Source organism: Manacus vitellinus, unplaced genomic scaffold, assembly GCF_001715985.3.
Source record: "Manacus vitellinus isolate BGI_N305 unplaced genomic scaffold, ASM171598v3 scaffold_44_pilon, whole genome shotgun sequence".
NCBI classification, from domain to species: domain Eukaryota; kingdom Metazoa; phylum Chordata; class Aves; order Passeriformes; family Pipridae; genus Manacus; species Manacus vitellinus.
The window spans coordinates 45,500-69,576 of record NW_021940565.1 but is presented as its reverse complement, the minus strand read 5'-3'; the positions used below and the strand labels follow the sequence as shown (position 1 = coordinate 69,576).

The following is a 24,077-nucleotide window of genomic DNA, read 5'->3' as shown; positions in this document are numbered from 1 at the left end:
GTAGAGGGGGGCATTGCCTCCCTGGCCTGCTGTCCACGCTGCTGGTGATGTACTCGGGGTGGGAGTGGCTCTCTGGGCTGTGAACACACATTGTCAGCTCATGTCCAGCCTTTCACCCTCCAGTACCTCCAAGAATTACTTCTCAGGGCTGCTCTCTATCTGTTCTTCCTCCAGCTTGTGTTGATACCAGGGGTTGCCCCAACCCAGGCACAGGACCTTGCTCTTGACCGTGTTGGACCTCATGAGGTTCCCACGGGCCCACTCCTCGACCTTGTCCAGGTCCCTCTGGATGAAAACTCTTTGAATACTCTCCCATTTGTTCTGTTTCAGGTGTGTGGGAAGCAGTCCAAGTCCACCTTAATTAGCAGGGTGAGTTTGCCTAATTTGACAGGACTGTCCTGCTCCCAGCAGGCATCAAGGGGCATTTGCTCCTCACTTCCTGCAGGAATAAGATGCAGCCAGTAATTCCTCAATTTCAAATCACTGCTCTACAACTCTGCAAGTATTTCTGGCTGTTTCCTGTCTTCCCACAGTGCTGCAATTGCTGCCCAAACAATCTCGTTTCTCAGTTCAGCAAGCCCTGCTCAGAGAGCCAGTGCATGTTATCTATCATTATTTATCTATAGCTTTGATCAGAAGTGAAGGGGGGCAGCAAAGGCAGGGCAAGAAAGTGTGTTTTAACTGAGTCTGGTTAATTTTGGCTTAGGAATTATAAGTCAGTCAGAAATACGAGGTGCTGAGCCAGCCTTCTGGGACACTGGGGACCACTGCAATCAATCCTAAGAGTCAATTCAAAGATGAATATTGACCCGTTCATGACAGGGGGTATATCAGATCACTGTCACAGGACTGAAGGGGTCTCCTCCATCCCGAGCCTTACATCCCCATGCAGTTCTTCAGCATAAAAACAGCCTTAAAATTGATTTTAAGTGCTTGCTTGTGTACTGTCTAACCCCAACACTTACAATACTAGAGGGAGAACTAAAGTGAGCAAAACCATGCTGTCACTAAAAAAAACACGGCAAAGCAGTGGGCTGGCTTCCAGGCTGCCACGCCCCACACCGGCTCCAGGCTCAATGAAATTATGTTACACATTTATATCCACTCCTTAGTGAGGTACTTGCCTATTATAGGGCAATAAAACCCCAACCTGACTCAGATCTTCAGCTGGTGTGAGCCCACCTTGACTAGAGCTGTTTTCCCTTCCTGTTTATCTGTGCAGTAAAAGCACTGAGGCTGTTTCCAGTTCTTCCACAGGGGTGTAAAACGGGGAGAGAGGTGGGTTTTCCCACTTACCTTCGCTGACATGGTAGCCCAAGTTTTCCACCGAAGTCCAACAGAAGCAAATCTCTTTTTAACCACAGGGCTCCAGTCGAAGCCTTTGAGGCCTGCAATAAAAATGACTAAGGAGTGTTATCTCTGGTGTGCCTTGATTAAAGCCCTTTTATATTCCTCTCGTGGCACCGGCGGGTCCGTGCGGGCACCCAGCCAGCTCCTCAGCCCCAGACGTGCCCATGGAGGCTATCCCAGCTGGCAGGAAAGTATAACCTAAGGAAATTTGGGATTTGGACTGTCTGCACCCAGCCCAGCATGACTTATTGTGCAGGATCCCCATCCTTAAAAGCCCAGACCAGCTCTGTCCTACACCTGTGAGCCCCTCTCGTTACCTGGGGCTGGACAGGTTAGGAGATCTTTGAGTCACCAGGGTCTCCAAGGCTCAGGGGTGGTCACAGTCCTCCTCTCTCCTCCCCTGTCCCCCCTCGCCCTTCTTTAGGAGCCCAAAAATGGACAGAGGCAGGAGGATATTTCTCTCCCCATTTTTTGGCTTCCTAAAGAGGCTCACTTTCAGCTCCCATTTTACCATCTCCATGTCTGGAGAAGTAGGAAGAGGTTGGGTTGCCCCACTGTTGTGGCTGTTAGGGTCAAAAGGGATGGAAAACTGGGAATGGAAAGTGATGGGAATACTTCAGGCTGTTGTAACAGCAGTGTGAGATTGCAAAGGATAATCCTTGCTCTAGCACTTGCAGGGATAATCAGGGGTGATCTAGCTGGTCACTTCCAAGGTCCCATCTTTCCTGTGGAAGCTCACCTGTGGGCAATGCCATGTGCTCTTTGGGAGGCATGCTTGAAGCCAAAAAAAAAGAGATTTTAGGGAAGGGATGAGGGACTTGGTCCAGGGATGGGGAAGCCACATCTCCAGCATCAGACTGGACCAGGTCTGGCAGGCAGGTCAGGGAGCAGCATCCTGGTGTGGGGAGTGATGATACCCACGTGCAGACCCAGGGCTATACGTCCCCTCTCATCCATATGTCCGTGGCATGTGTTAATCTCAGGAGATTTCCTAAACCCTGCCCCCCCAGCGCATCTCTTTCCTCCCGCCTCCCCTCCACACACACACAGGTGGCTCATCAGCAATGAGAAAAGCCCCAGATTAACCTATCTGACACAACAGAGCCTGTCTCACCACCTGGAAGGAGGAATACATCCTGGATGTGTCAAACCCAGCCCGGCTGCCGGGGTTGGAAAAAAGCAGTTATTACTGCAAACTCTATATACATTATTTATCAAATGAAGTCTCTGCAGCAGGACTACGATTCATTTCTCTGCTCTGGCTTCCTCATGCTCTCTTTGGATGTCTTTTCAATGGGACATGATAGAAAATCTTTGCAGGCTCCTTGAGGTCACTGACCTAAGGCTGTTCCCCTCTTCAGGAGCAACTGCAGGTCCCCAAAAGTGACCTGGGACAAGCTTTGCCCAAGGAAAATCACCCTCTAACAACAGCCAGCTCCACCGTGGCAGCTTTGCTCCAGCCTCAGATCTGTTCCACGAGTATTTGCTGCTGCTCTGAATATTCCAGGGAAATAACAATGGTAAAGCAAGTAGAAAATATCAATTATTGGAGGGTTCAAACAGCGCAAACACTGCTACTACCTGCCAGGTTGCATATGTGTGTAAATCAGCCGTAACGTGCTGTTTAGCTTGAGCACTATATTAGAAAAGAAGGAAAATCTGACTTGTTTCCAATATGGGGGGTTATAAAGCAGGTGGGGGAAAGTCACAGCACGCACAACCCTGATCACATCAGCTCTGCTTCATCTCTGTGGTGTAAAATTACACATCTGGGGGGAAAATTAATGCAAAAACTCACCAGATGAGCGTTTCTTTTCCACCCCCCTAACTCTGTGTCAGGGTATAAATGACGCAGCAAACCAGAAAGCGAGTTAAAAAAATTGTGCTCATTTGACTTCAGTAGCTGGTTCTGCTTTTACAGAAAGCAAACTGAGTTCCTGGGCGCTTCTGCTCAGGGTTCCCAGGCAAAAATGCTGCAATATACTAATTATGGTTGGGAAAAAAAGCCAGGGTAGTAGCAGTGATTTTCCTCTGCTGGTCCACAGCACTGTTACCCATTTAAACGTGGTCGGGGTGATTATACGGGGCGACAGAGGTTAAGGTGCACCCAGTTTCTTCAACGTGACTTTGCACTTCATCGCACCCTCCCTCCTCCTCCTCAAGCCTTGTGCTCCATGTGTGCTGGGGGCGACGGGAGGCAGCATTTTGGTGGTGGAACATCCCAGGCTGGGCTGTTTGCATCCTCGTCGGCTCGGCCCCGAGGAGGTCTGGGTTGACTCGCCGACTCTAATGCAACATGACAGCCCAGCCCCAGCCAGATGAGCGTGAGGACTTGCTGCCTCTGCCTGGGCTGAGTGCTGGGAGCAAACGGGGGAAAAGCCTCATGCCCACTGCTGAGAGTGATCCCGATCCTGCAGGCTGGTTGGGGTGGGAGGAGTGAGCCGTGGAGGCTCTCACGCCTGGTTTTCTCCGGGCAGGAGGATCAGTGGCTATGGCACTGAGCGGTCCTGCCTTACCCTGACATCCACAAGTCCCTGCCTGTGATTAGACAGACATACAGACAGAGGCATGATGCCGAGGGGGGAATGGGAAGGTGTGATAAAGTCGTGGCTGTCGGGGAGGGAGAAGAAGGGAGGTTTGTCCGTCCGGGGCAGCAGCACTGCTGCAATACTGTTTTAGCACAGTCCACACCGTGCAGGTCCTACAGTACCCTCCAAAATTAATTATCAGTGCCCCTGCTGAAGATAAAACTGAAATCATATTTATTTTTGTGCTTACATTCTAGTTGCCATGTAATTAAGTGCTACCAGGTAATTAAAGAGGACTTAGAGGATATTTATGCCCTGCAATGCTCCATAATTACAGTTAATTCCTCCTTTACGGCTCCCGAGCATCTCAGGTGGAGCTCTGGGAGCCACCAGGGCAGGGAAAGTGGCCATCATGGGGCTTGGAAACACAGTGCAGAGCTCTAGCACTGAAGGGCAGCATCTTGGAAAGGTCTGGCCCCATCCCAAAATCTTTCTTTAGAAATTTAATCCCTCCCCAGGCACAGGGGAGGAGCATCCTTAGTGGCAAATGGGGTTGCCAGTGAGAGCAGAAGCAGGAGATATCCCAGCCTCTGCCCCCAGCTCTCCCTGGTAAAACTGCTCTAACTCCCAGAGACACCATGTAAGGATGAAATAAACCCTTCTGCAACATGCAGGCCTGCTGAGGGGGGATTTATTTCATAGCTGAGTGTGAATAAATATATGGTGTGAAGTGCAGAATGTGATGACTTTTCACGGGCAGGGGCTCCCGGAGGACGGGGCTGTCCTGGCAGCAGGGCAGCCGAGGCCATCTCCAACAGATACCAAATCTTAGTGCTTAAGGGGCCAGGCTACCAAATACTCACCTGCCACAACTCAAATCACATAAGGAGGGACGGAACAGCTCAGTTTTAGTAGCCAGAAACCGCCATCAGGAGCTGGGAGTTCAGGCATCACCAGACTGGGGTGTCACATATGGACCCAGAAGGGAGCAGGACACCCTCCTCCAGAACACTGAACACTGTGGGCCTTTAAATTGGCATTGGAGGATGGAGGCAAGTGTCTGAACATGAGCTGTGATGTGCTGCATCCCAGCATTGCCCACAGAGCACGGGGGCCAAAGGGGTGCAGGCAGCAGCCAGGCCATGCCCAAGCTCACTGCTCATGGCTTTCATTATGAAATCAGGTGTCCACCTTGGCTTTCAGTGCAAAATTAGGTGCCCACCTTTGCAAGCCCATCACGTGAGTGAATCTTGCACTAAGCACATGGGTTTTTGTGATGTCTGGTTGAGCACAGTTGCTTTGAAGGGGGAGCTGATAACGTACCTGCAAATATATATATAAATGCAGACAGTCAGCACCACAATTTGCTCAGTAAAATGCTGGAATGGGCTCAGATTAGAGCTGGCACCCTTGCTAATATGAGACTTAACCCAGTGATTGCCAGATTTTACAGGGGAGTGGGTGGGAGGCAGCAGCTGAATGAGGTGACATGAAGCAAGACACGCCAGATCCAGGCTTTACCTGTTAATGGGAAAATGAAAGGAGATTCCCCCAAAACCTTTGTGCTAAGCTGCTGCCTGCTTTCCTGTGGGAGTTTATAGAGGCTATTGATACATTCCATGGCAATGCAATAAAAGAATATGTAATGAAAGCAAGACAGAACGTAGGCTGCAACGACAGAGGCTTGTGTGAGTTATTAAGCTGGCAGCATTCGCAGTCAGTTGGGGGAACTATAGATTTCTTCCTCCACATATAGTTAGGGAACACTGGTAAAAGCAACAGAGTACTTCATCCTTAAACATGTAATCAGTCAGCAGGGTGAAAATCATTCCCTCTCCAAAGGCTGCTTGGTGACAGCATGGAATGACTCAGTTGTTTCTCCAGCATGGTGCAGGTATCCCTGTTGGTCCTCAGCTCTGGCCCCGTGAGTCCATAGGGTCTGGCCTTCAAGTAACCAGTGTCATGGGGGATGCTTTGCTCCTCTAAGCTTTCCATCTCCTTTAATTCCCCCAAAATCCTGCAACAAGCTGTGTTTAGAGCAGCGATAAGGACTGCAGTTAAGCAGAAGGTGCAGGAGGAGTTGATCGGGGAGAGGGCCCTGTTTGCTTGCACATAGCAAAGACCTTTGCTCTGCCACGAAGCCAAGGGAACTGCTGCAATGAAAACCTTTTCAAACAGATAAACTACACATCAGTAGATCAGTAATAACTGGGAGCCAGTGCTTTATCCCCTCAGAAAGCTGCAGGAGGGGTCTGCAGGACACGCTGCATCTCTACATCTGCTCAGGAGGGTCCTACTGGTGCAGACCAGTCTCGTGACGCCAAATTTGCAGCAGTTTCAAGCTGCTGAGGAGCTGACCCAATTATTTCCGCTATTTCTCCGTTAGCAGCTGATGCAAAGCAAATTCTTTCCAGTGAGACGGGAAAAATCACAAGAGTTTCTTGCTGAATCACAAAGCAAAGCAAAAGCAAGGCATGCACCAGAGAATCCTAGAATCATTCAGGTTGGAAAAGACCTCAAAGATCGAGGTCTAACCATTCCCCCAGCACTGCCATGCTCACCACTAAACCATGGCCCCAAGGTGCCACATCTACATATTTTTTAAATCCCTCCAGGGATGGGGACTCACCACTTCCCTGGGTGCCAGTGCTTGACAACACGTGCTTCCCTGTGGGCACATCCCCACCTGCCATGGCTGGAGGACTGTGGCACCCAGGAGCCATTTCAACATTGATCTAATAACGAGGCTGAGGGACGGGAGCTGCGAGTTGCCCCTAAACCAGCGAGTACTGCGGCCTCTTTTTGGAGATCCTAAAAAACTCCTGAGTTGGGCTTCAGAGCTTGCAATGCAATCCACTTCAGCTACCCAGCTGTCTAAACACCTTGGAATGGAAAGTGTGTGGCTGGGAAGCCAACCAGGGACACCATGGAGCTGAATTTCCTTCCCCATGAGCCCAGGAGGAAAGCGGCACGAGCTGCACCTCACCCTAACATGGAGCAGGCATCATCTGCACTGAGCACTTGGGTATCTCCGGGGTGGTTTTGGGAGCCTTGAAAACCATCCATCAGGGTGGGTTTTTTTGGAATATGGGAAACCTCCAACACAATTTTCAAGAGAGAAGTCCAAAGAATACGCTTGGGGGGCTTCCTGCACCACCGTACCCTGGGCTCGCTCCCACCATTAGCAGCAGCGGGAGCAAATCCATCACAGAGGTCTGGCTCCTGCCAGCTGAGCTCCGACAGGGAACACATCACAGCTCCAATCAGCCAGCCTGGGCACGGCTCAGGGACTGCTGGGTGTTAGCAAATACCTGCCTGCTCCTGCTGTGCCGAGGAATTGGGCAGCAAACTCCATGTCTTGATGGTTTGTTGGTCAGCATCAAGGGTGAGAGCAGGGCTGAACTCCAGATACACCTGATTGTCCAGTCTGTCATCTGCATCAAAAAGTAGGGCTTGGGGTTTATCTGGTGTTCAGGAAAAGGTAATGCAATAAATGCATATAAATAGGTATATATACACATACATCTCTATGTGCTCTGGGTAGATTAAAAGGTTTCTCACCCAAAACAAAATGTTCACTTCATTTTCACATCTTTAGTAACTTCAAAGACATTTCACTACACAATATCTGGCTGAAGAAACAAATGTTTTCATTTTTCAAGCATCTTCCCAGGTAGAACTGGGCTTCTTTCTTTTTTTTTTTTTTTTTTTTTAACCAAAGCAATTGACCAAAACTGGCATGAAAATAGAAATATTGTTGGACCATCCAAAAATTACATTTTCCCCACAAAAATGCCAGAGGTAACACCACTGCCATGATCCCACTGTGCAGATCTGATGTCTCTGCACCCATCCTGCAGCAGCCCCTGGGGCACAGTTTGCATTTCCTACGCTCATATTGCTAAGCAATAAAAAGGGGGCTGCAGATGCTGCTGGGGGACACAGTGCTGCATTTTGGGGGGATTTTGCCCCCCCAGACTGCTGCCACACCATTAATGACTTTCTCAGCACAGCTGCTCCAAGCATCACCACACACAGGTTCCCTTTTGCATTCCCAGCACTGAGCTGCTCACACAGATACAGCCCATCAGCAAAATGTAAAAATAGCTGAAAATATATAATTAGCGTGGATGCACTGTGGACTTAATAGGGTTTTTCTATTTCTTCCTTCGCTGGCCCATTAGACACAAATCCTGGATGGAGGGAGGCCACTGGGGAGGGAAAGGGAGCGCTTTGCTGTGGAATGTGTTTGGCAAAACACTCAAATATTTTCCTCAGTTTTATATTGTCTGTGGTTTTTATTGAGCACCACACAGAAACTGCAGCAGATTGATTCTTTCACAGCTCCCCGAAGTTGAAATGCTTTGGAGCTGAGAGCTCAGTGCCTGCCAAACTTCATAATTAACTGTAATAACTCTTTAATTTGAACTTTAATTCAAACACCCATGTTTCTTGGGGACTGGAGGGGAAAAAAAAAAATAAAGCAAAGCAAACCAAGTGTAACCAGTTCTGGTAAAATAAAGCAGCAGCCAGAAGCTTGTGCTGTGCCAGAGGCAACCGGAGGTCAACCGTCCTATCCTGGGTTGAAACGACCACAGAAATTGGCTTCTATTCATCATATGAGGAGGGAAAAAAATATATAGTCCTGGATCTATTCACTCAGTCAAGGGTTTCTAATGGTTCTGTCACTGCAGCGTGAGCCGGACTGGGAAGCTCCAGGAGCACATGGAAACGAGGAACCCAAAGGAGGACTGTTCATGCAACTTCTCTTTCCAGGCGGACAAGTCCTGAGCTGTCAGAGCGTGCACACAGCTCGGAAGCTCTGCCAGCCAACCCCCTGCACTAACTCACCTTGGCTGAGCTCAGCATGATGGCTCCTTCGGGGAAAAGCAAATCATTGACAGGAGGAGCAGGAGATGAGCAGGACCAGACAGGGAATGGAGATGACAGACCCTGGGAATGCATCCACAAATTCAGCAGGGCTTCAGAGCTGTCAGCCCAAGCCTCCAGGAGGAAGTTGAGGATTAATAGGGATGTGTGGCTCAAATGGTCTGCTCCGGGCTGAAGGACACCAAGGAGCATCCACCTGCCCTGTAGGACCTGTGGATTCCTGGACCTGGATTCCTGCAGGACCTGGTTTGAGCCGGAGTCACCCCAAACCGAGGTGACTTTCCACTATTTCACAACAAAGAGCCCGACCAGCGGCACTAAGCCTGATCCAGCACCTAAATCAATGCAGGATTACTTTTTCTTTCCTTTTTTTTTTTCTTTTTCCATTCCCTGATCCTTTTTCTAACAATAACAAAAAAGAGAAAGCTCCCTAGCATCATGCCACAGGGATGCCACCTTTCCCACAGCTTCACGCCCTGGCCGAGGGACTGGAGGGGGGTGCCGGGATTTGCCTCTCAGAGTCGAGAGCTGGGCATCTGTGATGGATGTACCGATAAGGAGACTCGGATCGATGAGCCTGCCAGCTCCTACCAGAAAATGAATGGCTTTCGCTCTATGGGTTACAGAGTCGTTAACTACCCAAGCCGATCGCTGTCATTAACGAGCGATCTCCGCCGTGAATCTGCCCAGCTCTGCTTTATTTACCGGCCTGTTCCCCACTCCCTCCTTCTCTGCATCCACACAGGACCCTTCTCCCCCCATGCAGTTGTGCTCGCAGACAGACTCTGGCGTCTCTGTTGAGCCAGGCTGGATCCGAAGAGCGGAGAGGGGAAGGATTTCATTTCCCCATGTCTAAGCTGTTCCTGTAATGCTGCAAAGAGTCTTGCTTTGAAGCTCTGGCCCGGCTCGGCACAGCTGGCTCATGGCCACAATTACTTCCACTGCGAGCACACACAAAAAGCCGAGTGAGAGGCCAAGGAGTGGGTAGTCGGCTTGGAACGAGTCAATCAGAGGCAGCCGGCGCTAATTAGTCCCCGTGCCATTCTCTGTCACAGCCACCCTATTACGCAGGGACAAGAAGTCTCTCCGTGGGTCAGCCAGGGCCACCCAGGAGCCACCGGAGAGCCCAGAGGGCAGAGGAGGATTTGAGGGAGTCTGTCAGAGTGTGCAGCCCTGAGTTGCCACTTACAGAGCGCCGATCCCACCCCTCTCACTCCTTCCCACTGTCATGTCCGGTGCCCTCCTTCTTGCTGTCTTCTACCAGAGCCACTCCACTGCAGAGTTATTTCCATTCTTCTTGCTTTTCCTAAAACTAGAAAAAAAAAGAGAGCCTACCAAAGGAGTCCCAAGTGCCTGATCACGAGAAGCAGGTATTAAGCAGTGAGCCAAGAAGAAAAGTGCAGCAGAAATATTGCAGTAATATGGGATGATAACCCTGCAAATGCTGTGAGGTGGCTGAATAGTGATGTTTTCTGGAGTAGCGTGGTATTGTAGGAGAGAAATCAGGAAACAAATATTGTCATTCAGCAGCAGGGGAAGGGAGAAGGCAGGGCTGTTCCCTGGGGAGCCAGAGAGGAGCTACAGATCAGGAGAGCCATTAGAAGTAAGGGATGGCAATTGCTCGAGATTATGGCACTGGCAGATAACGGCAAAGTCAGACGTGGTGAGTGGCCTCGAGCAGAGTATTTGGTGCTTCGTTAGTACCAGATTAACTGTTTCCTGAATCAAAAAGTAATAGCAACAAGAATCTGTCTTTGTCACTGTTCAAGGGCTATGACAGGGTCTCCCCCCCCCCCCAGCCATGGGTTGTTTAGGCTCCACCAAAGCCAGCGGGACTGCATGGGGGTCGAGTGAGCCCCACATGTGTCTGGACAACTGCCCAGAAGGACTTGCCTCTCTGTGCTGAGCAGAGTTTCAGGGCTAACACCAACCTTGCTCTTTTCCTTCTGTGTACCCAGGTCCTCCCCGCTCTCAGCTGACCAAGGCTGGCTTAGAAGGCTGTTTCCTCTCCCGGGAAAATGGGGACTGATAGTGAAAACCCAGTCCTGAGGAATGTGCTCATCAGCTTCAACTTGCTCCTGCTGGGCGCTGTCCTCAAGCCTTTTGAGTGCCGGCTGGAGGCGACAACGGAGCCGGCCGAGAGGACAGTGGTGGATGAGGCGGGTGGCCTTGCCAACTGCAGCCCACCCATCAAAGAGCAGCCCATGGTCTTCCACCACATCTACAACATCAACATCCCGCTGGACAGCTGCTGCTCATCCATGTTCAAGTCTTCGGGCGAGGAGGTGAGTTCAGAAGACGACCGGCTGGCGGAGTACACGGAGCAGACCTCCGACAGCGAGAGCCAGGTCACCTTCACCCACAGGATAAACATGCCCAAGCAGGCCTGCAAGTGCTCCACCTCCCTCCCGTCCCTGCAGGAGCTGCTGAGCAGGATTGAGATGCTGGAGAGGGAGGTCTCCATCCTCCGGGACCAATGCACCTCCAATTGCTGCCAAGAAAATGCAGCCACAGGTAGTAACGACATCCTGTTCGCTCTTGCTGGGGACTGAGGGCTCGAGCAAGAGGCAGGAGAGAGAAATACAAAACCTGGTGGTGCCACTCAGAGTGGTGATGGAGGTTCACCCATGATGGGGCTCTGCTTTAGTGGAAAAGCTTGGCTCAGGTCCTCTAGGGCAGGAGAACCCCCGGGAGGGATTTGGTCACTTGAGTTGGGATGCCCTGCTCGCTGCATAACAGCCGAAGTTAAAGTTCCATGATGGATAAAACTGCAGCTGGTGAGGTGGGAGCAGGGGGATTTCCCAACCCTGCAGTCCCTCAGACGCTGTTAGACATCAGCCACTGCTTGTGGGACAGGGAGCAGAGACAGAGCTGCTGCTCTCCTAAGCTGTCCCTGGGCTGAAGGCAGCACCATGGGAGCTGGCAATAAACCCCTTCATCTTCTCTGTAGGAGGAGTGATTGCATCTGAAAAGCTGAGTTTAAAAAAAAAAAAGGAATAAAAAATACAGAGAAGAGCTCCTCTTGCCATGAAAGATGCAAACAAAACCTATAAAAAAGGCGTAAAACCATCAACAGGATATTTCATCCGAATAAAAATATGTGCTTTTGTGAAGCTCTCCAAGAGCCCCCATTAGAGTCAAAGACATCCCCTTGTTTCACCTAAGCTGCCCTTCAGAGCCAGGGAAGCAGGCATGGAGCTGAAATGAGATGGGTTAGGGAAGGTTTGGGCTAGAAGCTGCATTTCAATGGCACAGGAGCCAGCAAACTGATGTTTTCCTTATGTCTTGAGGAAGAGGGGCTGTCCCTAAGGCCATCCATCCCAAATGCAGCACAGCCCTGCTCGTGCCACACCAGGGATCCTTGCAGGGAAGAAAACACCAAAAGGGACAAACACACAGGGCATCTTTCCAGGGGGAAACTGCTTCTCACACCAAGAACAACAGGGAGGAAGAGAAATTTTAAGTAACCCTTTTCCCCCCAGTGCCCACTGTTTTTTTTAAGTTTTGCAGCTATTAGTGTGACTTTTCTAGTGGTACCCCAATTCCTCTATGTGTAGAACACACTAAGATGAAATGGGTGCAACCCACACTCAGGTTAACAGAGTTGGACCAAGGGTGTGTGGGTCGGGGAGGGAGAAACCAGAATGGTCATGCAGCAGGGTGGCTGGGGCTGGAATCTCCAGCACAGCCAGTGGAAGTCAGTGCATTCCCAGCTCTGGGTTCAGCTCACATCTCCCCTCAACGTGAAAGTCAGCAGCCGCATTAACAATTAAAACAGAAAACACTGGTGTGTGCAAAGCGAGGGTTAAAATCATGTAGGAAATGCTATGGGGAAAACCTGTTTTTCCTGAATTCATTTGAAACTCTGATGGGCCTATTTGGGTTACTTGCAAACACGCAGACAGTCCCATTAAACATTCATTGCTCAGTGGAGTCTCCACTCCCATCGCAGATGCGCAGAGCTAAAACTGGAGTAATTTCATTTATTTTTACCGGAGTTGCTTTCAATTCACTGCACTGCAAAGGAGATCAGGATCCCTACCCCACTGCCTGAGGCATTTCCCTGAGGAAAGCCTCTTTCCTCCAGCACACTTACTTACAAGCATCCTCTCTCCTCTTCATAACTTAACTAGAGGCTGAGATCTGAGCAGATCCTGATTGGCATTCCCAGTACTTGCAGTTTGGATGGGAATTGTCCTGCAAAGTAACCCAAAGGGGTCTGTCTGGCACAGCATGCAACTGAGCCCCTTATAAAAGTGCATCTGCTCACCCCACATAGGAGGAGCTGCTCGGATGAGTCAGCTAGGATGGAAAATTTATATGGGGGACAAAGAGTCCTGGGGCTTGGGGTTCTTCCTGATGCAGAGGTTTCCCACGGGTTGGAGGAATCACTGTTCTTACTCAGTTCACATAAGGAAGAAAAGCGATAAAAATCAGCAAGGAAAAATTCACCTGGTTGGGACAAACCCTAAGCTGGAGCAATTGGTCCCTGTCTGGGGGGAATACAGGGGAGCATTGGCAATATCAGTGACTGGTGCCTTGGTCCCCATGCATCCCTCCTCACTCCAGAGCATCCTGTACAAGGCTGCCAGGTGAAGAGGGGACATTAGCGGTGGTGGCCATGGTGTCCATGTGGTTTCCCTGCTCTCCCACAACCCCAGCATGCCCAAACCCCTGACACTTTGTGCAAAGCCAACAGCTCTGTCTCAACCAGGCTCACCAGGACAGGGATGAAGATCATGTCTTTGGGCACATATCTGCTTCTCATGGGAGAGAGAGTGAGCAGACCAGGATCTCTTGCCTGTAAAAAAGTGGAGATGAGACCAGAGGAGCCATGGCTGGCACAGAGGATTTGGCCAGGGAAGGCTTTTTTTTCCAGTAAGAGGGTTAGGGATGTTCCTATCAACTGAGTGCTGAGTTGAAGAGAAACCAAAGGGAGCACTCGCATTGCAACGAGGCTGATGGCAGCCATAGTTATGGAAGCCACTGTTCCCTAGGGAAAGATAACCTCCTGGAGATCTACCCAAACCCCACCACGACCGTGTATCACCAATTCTGCCCCTTCCAGCCCTGCAGCCACCAGCTCCCAGAGTTGGGCGCGCTCAAATAAAGGAAGGACTTGCCTTCCCTGCTTGCCTCACACCTCCCCTCCCCTCCCCAGCCCGTCGAAGGGCTGACCTGAGACCAGCACTGACCTTTCTCCACCTCCCCCGCGGTGGGCTCTGACCCTCGGTCCTGCATCCTTGCAGGGCAGCTGGATTACATCCCGCAGTGCAGCGGCCACGGGAACTTCAGCCTGGAGTCGTGCAGCTGCGTGTGCATGGAGGGCTGGGCGGGCAGCAACTGCTCCGAGCCGCTGTGCCCGCGGGGCTGCTCCAGCCGCGGCGTGTGCCTGGAGGGCCAGTGCATCTGCGACAACGACTACGGGGGCGAGGACTGCTCCCAGCTCCGCTGCCCCGCCGGCTGCGGCTCCCGTGGGCTCTGCGTGGACGGAGAGTGTGTCTGTGAGGAGGGTTTCACCGGCGAGGACTGTTCGCAGCTGCGGTGCCCCCGCGACTGCTCGGGGCGGGGGTACTGCGTGAACGGCACGTGTGTGTGCCAGGAGGGCTTCGCCGGCGAGGACTGCGGGTGGCTGCACTGCCCCAACGCCTGCAGCGGCCGCGGGGTCTGCAGGGACGGGCTCTGCGTCTGCGAGGAAGGCTACGAAGGGCAGGACTGCTCAGCAGGTAGTGGGGGCATGCACGGGGAGAGCCAGGCGTGAGCGTACAAGCGAGGGTTTCGAGGTGCCCAGAGTCCCGTAGGAGCGCCACGAAGCCTGGGAGAAACCCATACCCAGCAGAGCACATCACGTAGGACACACTCAAGCCCCACGGTTTGAGTGCCTCCCTGTTGTCTCTGCCTCCAGAGACAGGGCAGTTAAATGTCTGGGAGGCAAGCAAAAAGCCAGCGAGGTTCATCCCAAAATGGGGGCTAAACCCCTGGCGCAACTGCGGCTGCAGTCAGGTTCTCCTGAGCCTTTACCTTGCTGTATCTGTTCATACACCCACAGAGAGCACGTAACCCCCAGCCCAGAGCCCGTGTCCCACCAGCAGACCCACGCACCCTCCCACACAGCCACGTGCAAGGATAAGCCATGCACAGCCTGACACTCTCCTCTCTCTCTGCCCTTCCCACCAGTGGCTCCTCCTGAAAACCTGCGAGTGACAGGGATCAGCGACAGCTCCGTGGAGCTGGCATGGGACAGCGCCGGGGCAGCCACCGAGTACGTGGTGTCGTACCAGCCAGCGGTGCCAGGGGGCACCCAGCTCCAGCAGCGGGTGCCTGGGGACTGGAGCAGCATCACCATCACGGATCTGGAGCCTGGTGTTGCCTACAATGTCAGCATCTACGCAGTCATCAGCGATGTCTTGAGCATCCCTGTTACCTCCAGGGTGATGACCAGTAAGTATCCTACTGCACTTGTCGCTGGGTACCCGTGTATCCAGAGGGGAAGCTCAAGCTGGCTCACATTTTCCATAAAAACCTTCTAGCAGCAGAAACTTGAGTCTTAAAAAAAAACCCACCAAAAACAAAAAAAACAAAACTGGGGATATTTTTGTCCCTATTTATGGCTGTACGGGGTTACAGGAAAGGGGGAAATGTGTCCACCCTCTTCAGAAAGAGTCTAGATGAAAATCTGGGTATCTAAAAACCAAAAAAAAAATTTCAGTGCTTGACTGAAGCCCCCAGAATATGGGGGGCAATAGTGCAGCAAGAGGGGATGCTGCTGTGCATCAGGAGTTACACAGTCCTCACCAGGACTGCGATGCACAGAGGAAAACAAGAGTATCAAGCCGTAATGGCAATCTCCAGAAAGGATCCTAGGAAACTAAGTAAGGATACAAGAGGGCAGGGGGAAAACAGAAACTATCCAGACCTTTGCAAAACCCCTTTGCAATCCCATCATCCACTCTGTTCTCACAATAGTGTAGTGGGATGCTTCAGTGTCCAGCAGCCCAGGCATTTCCCCCTTTTCCATCCAACCCACCCGGAGGGGGGACAAAGGAACTTTGCTAACAGCTACCAAAAGGTTCCCCATTTTTGCTGCCCTAATAACAAAATACCCACAGGGAGCAGGGTGGGGACTGGCAGCACCCACACACCCATCCCACTCTGCTCACCACCCCTACCCCTGCTCCCTTCCAGACCTCGCCACGCCACAGGGGCTGAAGTTCAAGACCATCACAGAGACGACAGCAGAGGTGCAGTGGGAGCCCTTCTCCTTCCCCTTCGATGGCTGGGAGATCAGCTTCATTCCCAAGGTACCACTGCTGCACTCGTGGCATCACGGGGTACACCTAAAGCACCAAGCTAGCAGATCCTAAATCAGCTTCCAATTACCCCCTTCCCAAAATACCCAGCCTGTGTTTGCCATTTGCTTGCTGCACATCAGACACCCCAAACACTGCCAGCCTGCACTTCCCCAGTAGTTTTGACATACATGTCCTCAAAGAAATCCCCCCCCCAAAATCCAGAGACAAGCTTATAAAGAAATAAACCTTCCAGCCTCTTGCTGTCACCCCCTCTCTTTCCCTTCCACCTCCTTTGCCGTGACTCTTCCTCCTCCTTCTCCTCCTCCTCTTCCTCTCCCCTGCTCTCTACACCAAGCTCCCCAGAGCTGCCTGGATCAAACCTGGCAGCTGCCAGCTCTCAGACGACAACCTTCAACATCCCCGAGTCACACGCACAGCTAATTCCTGCCACGGAATTTTAATGGCAGTGATGAACAGGTAGAAATTGTGCCAGAAAAGACGGATAAAAATGTTGCCCTAAATATCGCATATTTTCTGTGCGCGGCGACAAAAATCGTACATCAAGTATTTCATCTATATTCATAATTTCTACACCATTTAGCCATAAGTATAGCTTCAATTGTATGTGGAGCCTCTTTTCAAGAGCATTCAAGCCCCAGCAGTAAAAGAAATGCTGATTAAGGGCTCAATTATGACGTTTTCGCTTGTACAAAACCCTCGCTGGAATCAAAGGCAGCTCTGGGCAGCGGGGAACTGCAGAACTTGGCCCCAAAGTTTTAAATGCTCTTAACTGTAAAGTATCATTACACAGCACAAAGCAGGGGCCCAATTGCTTTAAATAACTCAATTCCCTCATTTCCAAAGAGGCTGGAAGGTTCTTGGTGCAACACGATTTGCATGTGGACGTAGCCAACATTGCGAGTTGAAGTTCAGGTAGTGCAGGTATAAACTCTGGGATTATTTTCACTCACCATCAGGAGAAAAGCTGAAAAATATGGCAACATCAGGAAAGAGCTTTTGGTGGGAAAAAATAGCTCCCTTTCAAACATTCACTGATACTCAGGAATTAAGCTCAACAGCATCCCCTTGAAGCAGACAGATGAGGATATATCCCTTTTAGGGTGAGGAATCACCAGGATAGAAGCAAACCTCTCCCCACAGAGTCACCAACAATAGGTTTTTGCTCAAGCTCACCCAAAAATGCAAATCATTGGTCCTCCTTTCCGTTTTCAATCTTAAAAACACATGGAAGTCTTTTGGGATTTAAAGGCAGATAAGATGCAAAAGTCTGGCCGTTCCCAGATGCAAGGTTTTGGGTAGAGAAGGGACATAACTCACTGGGCTTTGAAGTTCTCACATCCATTGGCCAAGTACAAGGTCCTGCACCAGAAAATCACAGTCATGCTCTTGCCTGTCAGCTGCCAAAATTGGACTCTCCATCACCAGCTTTTCCCCTACAATAAGGCAGAGGGTGCTGTGTCCTTCACTGCCTGCAAGCAATACTTGCCTGAGAACGTGCCACACCCAAACAAACCCAAAACCTAGTCCCAGAGGCTAAAACCAATGGAGTTATAACAGCAGTGTCACAAATAACCTCTGTGAGAAAAACTGAGCTCCCTGTCTTCCCAAAAACTCAGGGAGAGGACGCTAATTTGGTCCTCAGCATCCCCACAAAGAATGCTTGCACTTTCCTGCAGAGCAGTTCTCCTTCTGTGGTGCCCACAGTGCTCTTACCCCCCAGCCCCCCAAAATCCAGGTCAGGTGGGTATTGCCCATATGCTGCCCGCGCTGAGGATGCGATGGGGGAAAAAATGAAGCAAAGACAGATTTAGCAAAGAAAATTAGGAAAGGTAAGATGGCAATTGATGGCTAAAATGGAACATTTCCTGTTTAATGAGAAAAGAGATGAATATGAATGGAGGGCTATATGCAAAGATTTGTTTAGTGTGTTATTAGTGAAGACAGCAGCAAGAAAAGATCCTTTGTCCAAACACTGGCAGGAAAGGTGACATTTGCAGTTGTTTAAAGCCTTACAGCTTTTCAGGGCAAAACTGCAAAGCGTAATGAGTGTAATAAAGATGGTTAAAAAGCAGGGGATGGCAAAATAAAGACCTCACAGTTTCATACCTGTACATCAACTACAGAAAGCTCCTGGCACCTGAAGAGCAGGAAAAAGTAGTCTAGCCAAGGCTTCGTTTTTATTCTCTCTTCCCTTCTGAAGAACAGCAGAGACACAGATGGCAAAATACAGAAGCTGAGGGGGGAAGGGATGGGGAAGGATTTTGCAGCCCAACAACATGGGTGCTCCCTGCTTGGTGGGTGACTTCACCCTGGGTTTCTGCACCTCCATGGTGGGATGTGATCTGGGGATGCACGGCTGGTCATGGAAGAATGTGACGTGGAGGGGGCGGGCACCTCCTCTCCATGCATCAGTCCCCCCAAAACACCATTTTTGTGTTTTTTTTTTTTTAATGCTTATTTCCACTCCCTGGCAGAATAACGAGGGTGGTGTGATTGCTCAGCTGCCCAGCACTGTCACCACCTTCAACCAGACGGGGTTGAAGCCGGGGGAGGAGTACACTGTCACCGTGGTGGCCCTGAAGGAACAAGCCAGGAGCCCTCCCACCTCCGACAGCGTCTCAACCCGTGAGTGAGCCTGACCTGGGGGAGCACGACAGAGCCCAGGGCTTGGTCCCTAAAATAAGATCCTATCAGCAAGAGCAGCCTGGCACTGCATGGGCAGGGATAAAAGTAGCAGCACCCCGGTGCCCAAGCACTGCAGCACCAGCTTCTTCATGCAGTATTTTGTCCCTCTCCCTCCCGAATTGCCACAAGCACAGAAACCGTGGCGAGGTTAATGGGGTTGGGAGTGAAGACTCGGGTCTGCTTTTATTATATAGCTGGATAAATTCTTCTTCTCTGCTAATCTCACATTTCAGAGGCTGCAAGCCCTTAAGAAATATCTCTATAAATGTATTACTTACTCATATATAACAGATTAAAACTCCCACCTGCTTTTGTTCCACTAAATGCCCTCTACTCCCACCTATTCAGGCAAATCAGGAAGCAGGGCTGGGAGCCAGGAGCAACAGCGTGTCCCTTCCTAATCAATTTATTTGCCCAGTCCCTGGTCCATCCTGTAGACCAGAGAAAACTGTGTCTTCTCCTCGCCAAAGGAGACGCAGCAATGGGCAGAGCTCACTGGGAGAAGGGGCTCTCCACGCCAGACCTGCTGCAGTCTGCCTTGGCAGTCAGGCAGACGTCTACTACCTCCACCCAAGCTGTTCCAAACAGAAACAGCACTTAAATAGCTGCTGGAGGGCTGTAACAAGGTGATGCTCTTCAGGCTGCTAATTTGAGGCAGTGGTGAGAGCGAAGGGAGGGTCCCTGCTCCACCAGCAGTGGTTTGCTGCAGGTCTGAGCTTCCTCGGCTCAGTCCTCTCCTCCCGCTTTGCGTCCACGCTCAGCTCGACGTGGCTTAACAGAGACATCTCCTGGTCAAGCCCGAATCTTCCTTTCCCGTGGATGTCAGCACAAAATACAGAGGCTGGTACTTCGAACTCCGGGGTTGACCTTTGCAGGGAGCACAGGTGGCGCGGTGGCTCCCAGCTTTCTGCTTCCTGAAGGCATCCCTGTGCTGGCATGTCTGCCTTCCTCTGCAGCACCCCCACAGCTTAATCCTCATCATCCTTGTTCTGCCTCAACACCTTGTGCCGGGATCAAGCAGAAAAGCCATGGTTTTATGCCACACAGCTAAGTAGATGTGCATCACCTGGATGACTGGACAACATGAAGTAGTTTGAGATTCAGGGTTTGGATAAGTGTGACCTGGTCCTGGACACCCAGCTCCTACCTAAACACTGTGCTTCCCAGCTGCCCTCCCTCCTCCGTTGCTGTTTTGCCCTCAGACCTCACCCCACTGCTCCAAATTCCCCCACATGTCTTTTTCCAACCCTCTCTGGTCCTTCTCACCCCTGCCCACACAGATTCTCCCACAGAACTTCTGACCCTGGCATGCAGCATTCAGCACACCCTTATTATGTAGTCATTTTCTCTTATATTCACTATACTAGATGTATATAGATATACAGTATATTCTGAATTACAGAACCAGAGTGGGCTTTCTCACCCACCTTGTGATCATGCAAGTGATAAAACAGGCTGCCCAGCAGGCATCAGCACTGCCATGGCACAGGAGCAATGGCCAGGCTTGGCCCCATCCATCCATGCAGTGGTTAAGTCCTGCTGGGCTCCAAGCATCCATCAGCCAGGCTTCAGTCCACGATGTTCAAAGGTTGAGTGCTGGGGGCTCTGGAGGAGGGAAGGGCCCAATTCTCTGCAAAAGAAAGCAGAAACATCTGAAAGTGTCTCCCGGTAGATCCCTGGTATGAATCTACCTAAAAATCTTTTATCTGAGGGAGTTTGTTGGACACCCACCATAGCCCACACCCAGCTAGTTATGAAGACTCACCAGAGCAGTTGCATTTTCTCCTCTCTCCCCACAGCCAAGACATCAACAGCTTTACAAGCTGATCCCTCAGCTTAAGGACAAACCAGGAGCTGGCACCGAAGCAGGAACATTTCTAGAGATGTTCCTCAGTTCTAAATGCTTGGATCTGTCCTTGGCCCCACGTTATTTAACACGTTGTCAACACCTTTCAAAAGACATAATATCATTGCTGATGAATTTTACCAATGATGGAAAGGCCCAGAAAGGAGTAAATTGAGTGGAAGATCCTCGATAAAAGTAGTCTGGATGCTTTGAAGAGCTGGGCACAAAGTTACACGTTTTCCAATGCAAAAGTACGGGCAGTTATCTAGGAGCAAAAAAAGTGGACCACAGTTAGATATAGGAGGTTTTATCTTGGGAAATGCCACCTGGAAAAGCCAGGGAAGGATTGTTGCCAATAACCAGCTTGAGAGAAGGGCATGAGTTGCATTATAGCTGTAATGGTATCAATGAGAGAGCTGCTGGGCCCACAGAGAGTGGAGCAGATTCAGGAAAGAGCCAGGAGAGTGGGACAAGGGACTGGGAACCCACAAGGACCAAACCCCCTACCTTGGGGTCAAGGCCTTGCTCATGTCACCTCTCTCCCTGTCCCCAAATGCTAATCCCAGCCGCTCTGAAGGCCGGGCTGAAGCACCCCAGAAGCTTGGCAACCCCAGAGCTTCCCCCTTTCCCCACCCAATCCTCCCAAAGTAACAGGTGCCCGTTTCCCCCCCCCATGCTCCGCAGTCATCGACGGCCCGACGCAGATCCTGGTGCGGGACGTCTCGGACACCGTGGCCTTCGTGGAGTGGACGCCGCCGCGTGCCAAGGTGGATGCCATCCTGCTGAAGTACGGGCTGGCGGACGGGGAGGGCGGGAGGACCACCTTCCGCCTGCAGCCCCCCCTCAGCCAGTACTCCCTGCAGGCCCTGCGCCCCGGCGCCCGCTACCACCTCGCCGTCAGCGCCCTGCGGGGTGCCAACGAGAGCCGGCCAGCCCTCGCCCAGTTCACCACAGGTAGCTAGACTGGCTTTGCTGGGAGGACTGGCGTGAGCTTTTAGGCCCGCGGCAGGCACGGGCAGACGGCTTGCTGCGATCTGCAGACGGGCTGTCCTGCAACGAGGACGTATCCGGAGACAAAGCGAGGGGATTTTTGCATCTGGGGTTTAGTGGCACCTGGTTTGCCCCTGGCACAAGTGAGCTGGGGTTTAGTGTGGTGTGTGCTAGGAGGAAGAAGTGGAATGAAAGCACGATGGTTAAGATGCAGGTGTGAGTGGAGATGCCTGAATGCAGGTGCCTCGCATCCCTCATAGAGCAAGGCAGAGCAAATGATTCAGCTGCCCCTAAAATACACACCCTAAAACCGTTCTCTGATCCCTTTACTCGTGCCTACATTACTGTTTAGTCCCTGAACCTCCAGTGCAACAGGTCTTCATGCCCTGTGCCCCACAGGGATGCTCACATGGTCCTCAGGGCAGTCCAGGTGATCCCAGATGCCAATGACCAGGCACGGATGACTCAAAACCCCACATTTAGACAGACCCTGAGCCAACTCCACCTCGGCCGTGTCCTGCTGTGGCATCAAGTCTGAACCTGCCTGGGACACACATCCCCACCAGATTCAGTGCCCGTTTATACACACAGCTGAGCTAAAACTCTAAAACCCAGCACCCCTAAGAGCACCCAGAGCCCCATGCAAAGTTCTCAAAAGAACCAAAACACTCAGCACAGGTCTGAATTCAAGACAATGCTCACTCCCATTCAGCACTGAGAGCCAAGGCAAATGCCTTGCCTGAGGAATTAGCAGTCAAGCAGCTGAAAGCAGCCCAGCCAGAAACATGGTTATCTCATTTTATATCTTCTCTAAACAGCCTAACTGGTCAGTAAAACTTTAATTAATGTTAAGCCTGCAGACACCTAACGGGTTTAATTTACCGTGCCATAAAGGAGGAGGCAGAGTGTGTATTTCCATGCTGGTTTATGGTATATAAATAACTTGTCATGTACGTTACTGGTGGATACGAGGCTCCTACTGTAATAACCGTGGTGTGTGAATTGTGTGTGTAAATATCTCTATAGATAAATATTTCGGAAGAGATGTTCGCCCCGACTGATTTGCTGCGTTGGCCTTCCTCGCTTTATTTCTAAAAGGCAACACAAAAAATGCCCCCCAAACTCAGATCCATCACCATTACCCACTGTCTGCTGGTGCCCAGCCCCAACCCATCGCTCACCAGAGGGTTTATTGTGCAAACCAGAGCAGATTTGGTGCACAGCCTCAGCAGCACTAATAAACAAACACTTTGGGAAACGTCTGGGTGTGAATGAGCCTGTAAAGATGCTCAAGGTTCTTCTAAGAGCAGTTCAGGCCAATGCATGGTTGCTACAGAGCCCTCACACTGCCTCACTTTCCCTTATTCTGCTATGGGCGGAAAACAGTTTTCTCTTTTCCAAATAACATGGAATTAGCTCCCAAAGCAACTTACTAAGGATGCTGTGAGTGCCCCAGCACTCACACCGCTCACCTGGGCAGCGTCTCCCAGTCTGTGCTGAGCAGCAGGTGAGAGCAGATATCCCAGCCCTTCCCGTGCCCTGGGGAGGAGGGACCGCCCACGGGACCTCTCAGGCATCACACCCGGGTGCCCCTCCACCCTCGGGCTGTGCCAAGGCTCCTCCGGGATGCGTTCCCGGCGGTGAGACGGTGCCTCTCTCCCTTGTGTCGCGCAGAGATCGATGCCCCCAAGAACCTGCGGGTGGGCTCGCGGACGCCCGCCAGCCTCGAGCTCGCCTGGGACAACAGCGAGGCCGAGGCCAACAGCTACAGGGTGGTCTACAGCACCCTGGCCGGGGAGCACTACCACGAGGTCCTGGTGCCGCGTGACACCGGCCCCACCACCCGCGCCACCCTTGCAGGTATGTGTGCGCCCTTCCTCCCCCTCCTCCTCCTCCTCTCAAGCAGGTAGGGCAGTGGAGAGCCCAAATCAGCACTGATACGCCGTTGCCCTTATGCTGGCATGTGTTTGAGGTTGTTTTGGAGTTTACTGCTTACCGGAGAGGAGGTTTTCCTTGGGATGTAGCTCATTTTCCCCTGCATGGGTCTGGATTTGGGTGCTGCTTATCCACAAGTGATGCACCTCCAAGTAACGCACCTCCAAATCAGGCACCTCCAAGTCAGGCACCTCCACCAAAGATCTTTCTGGGTGCCAAATAGAGCTGGCAAGGAGCAAAGTGAGAAATGAGGAGAAGAAGCCTTTTTAGGCTTATCTAGAGGGAAATATTATTTCACTCTTCTCTTTTTTTCCTTGTTTGGAAAGAGACACAGGTGATGATGCCCCATGGGCAGTGATGGGGAGCCAGGCTGCCCGAATTTGTTGCCTTTTTCCAAATCAGGCACAAAGCAGACCCAAACCTAGGGATGCTATTTTTGAGCAAGTCCTTTAAGTGGTACACAATTCAGCACAGGGGATGCCACCAGGGGCTGCAAACACCACCCACCTCTTGCTGCCAGGAAAGCCCCAAACACCCCGT

At 51.3% G+C, this 24,077-nt stretch overlaps 1 protein-coding gene across 1 annotated transcript in view; it reads left to right on the top strand.

The window, feature by feature from the left end:
- Positions 1–10,782: 10,782 nt before the first annotated feature.
- The window catches only part of TNR (tenascin R), a 28,522-nt gene continuing 15,227 nt past the window's right edge, over positions 10,783–24,077 (top strand). Inside the window, exons 1-7 of the mRNA XM_018079142.3 lie at positions 10,783–11,282; positions 14,018–14,494; positions 14,946–15,209; positions 15,954–16,069; positions 18,556–18,706; positions 21,297–21,566; positions 23,277–23,462. Coding sequence (XP_017934631.3) covers positions 10,787–11,282; positions 14,018–14,494; positions 14,946–15,209; positions 15,954–16,069; positions 18,556–18,706; positions 21,297–21,566; positions 23,277–23,462 — 1,960 coding nt within the window. The 5' untranslated portion in view covers positions 10,783–10,786. The remainder of the gene's footprint in view (positions 11,283–14,017; positions 14,495–14,945; positions 15,210–15,953; positions 16,070–18,555; positions 18,707–21,296; positions 21,567–23,276; positions 23,463–24,077) is intronic.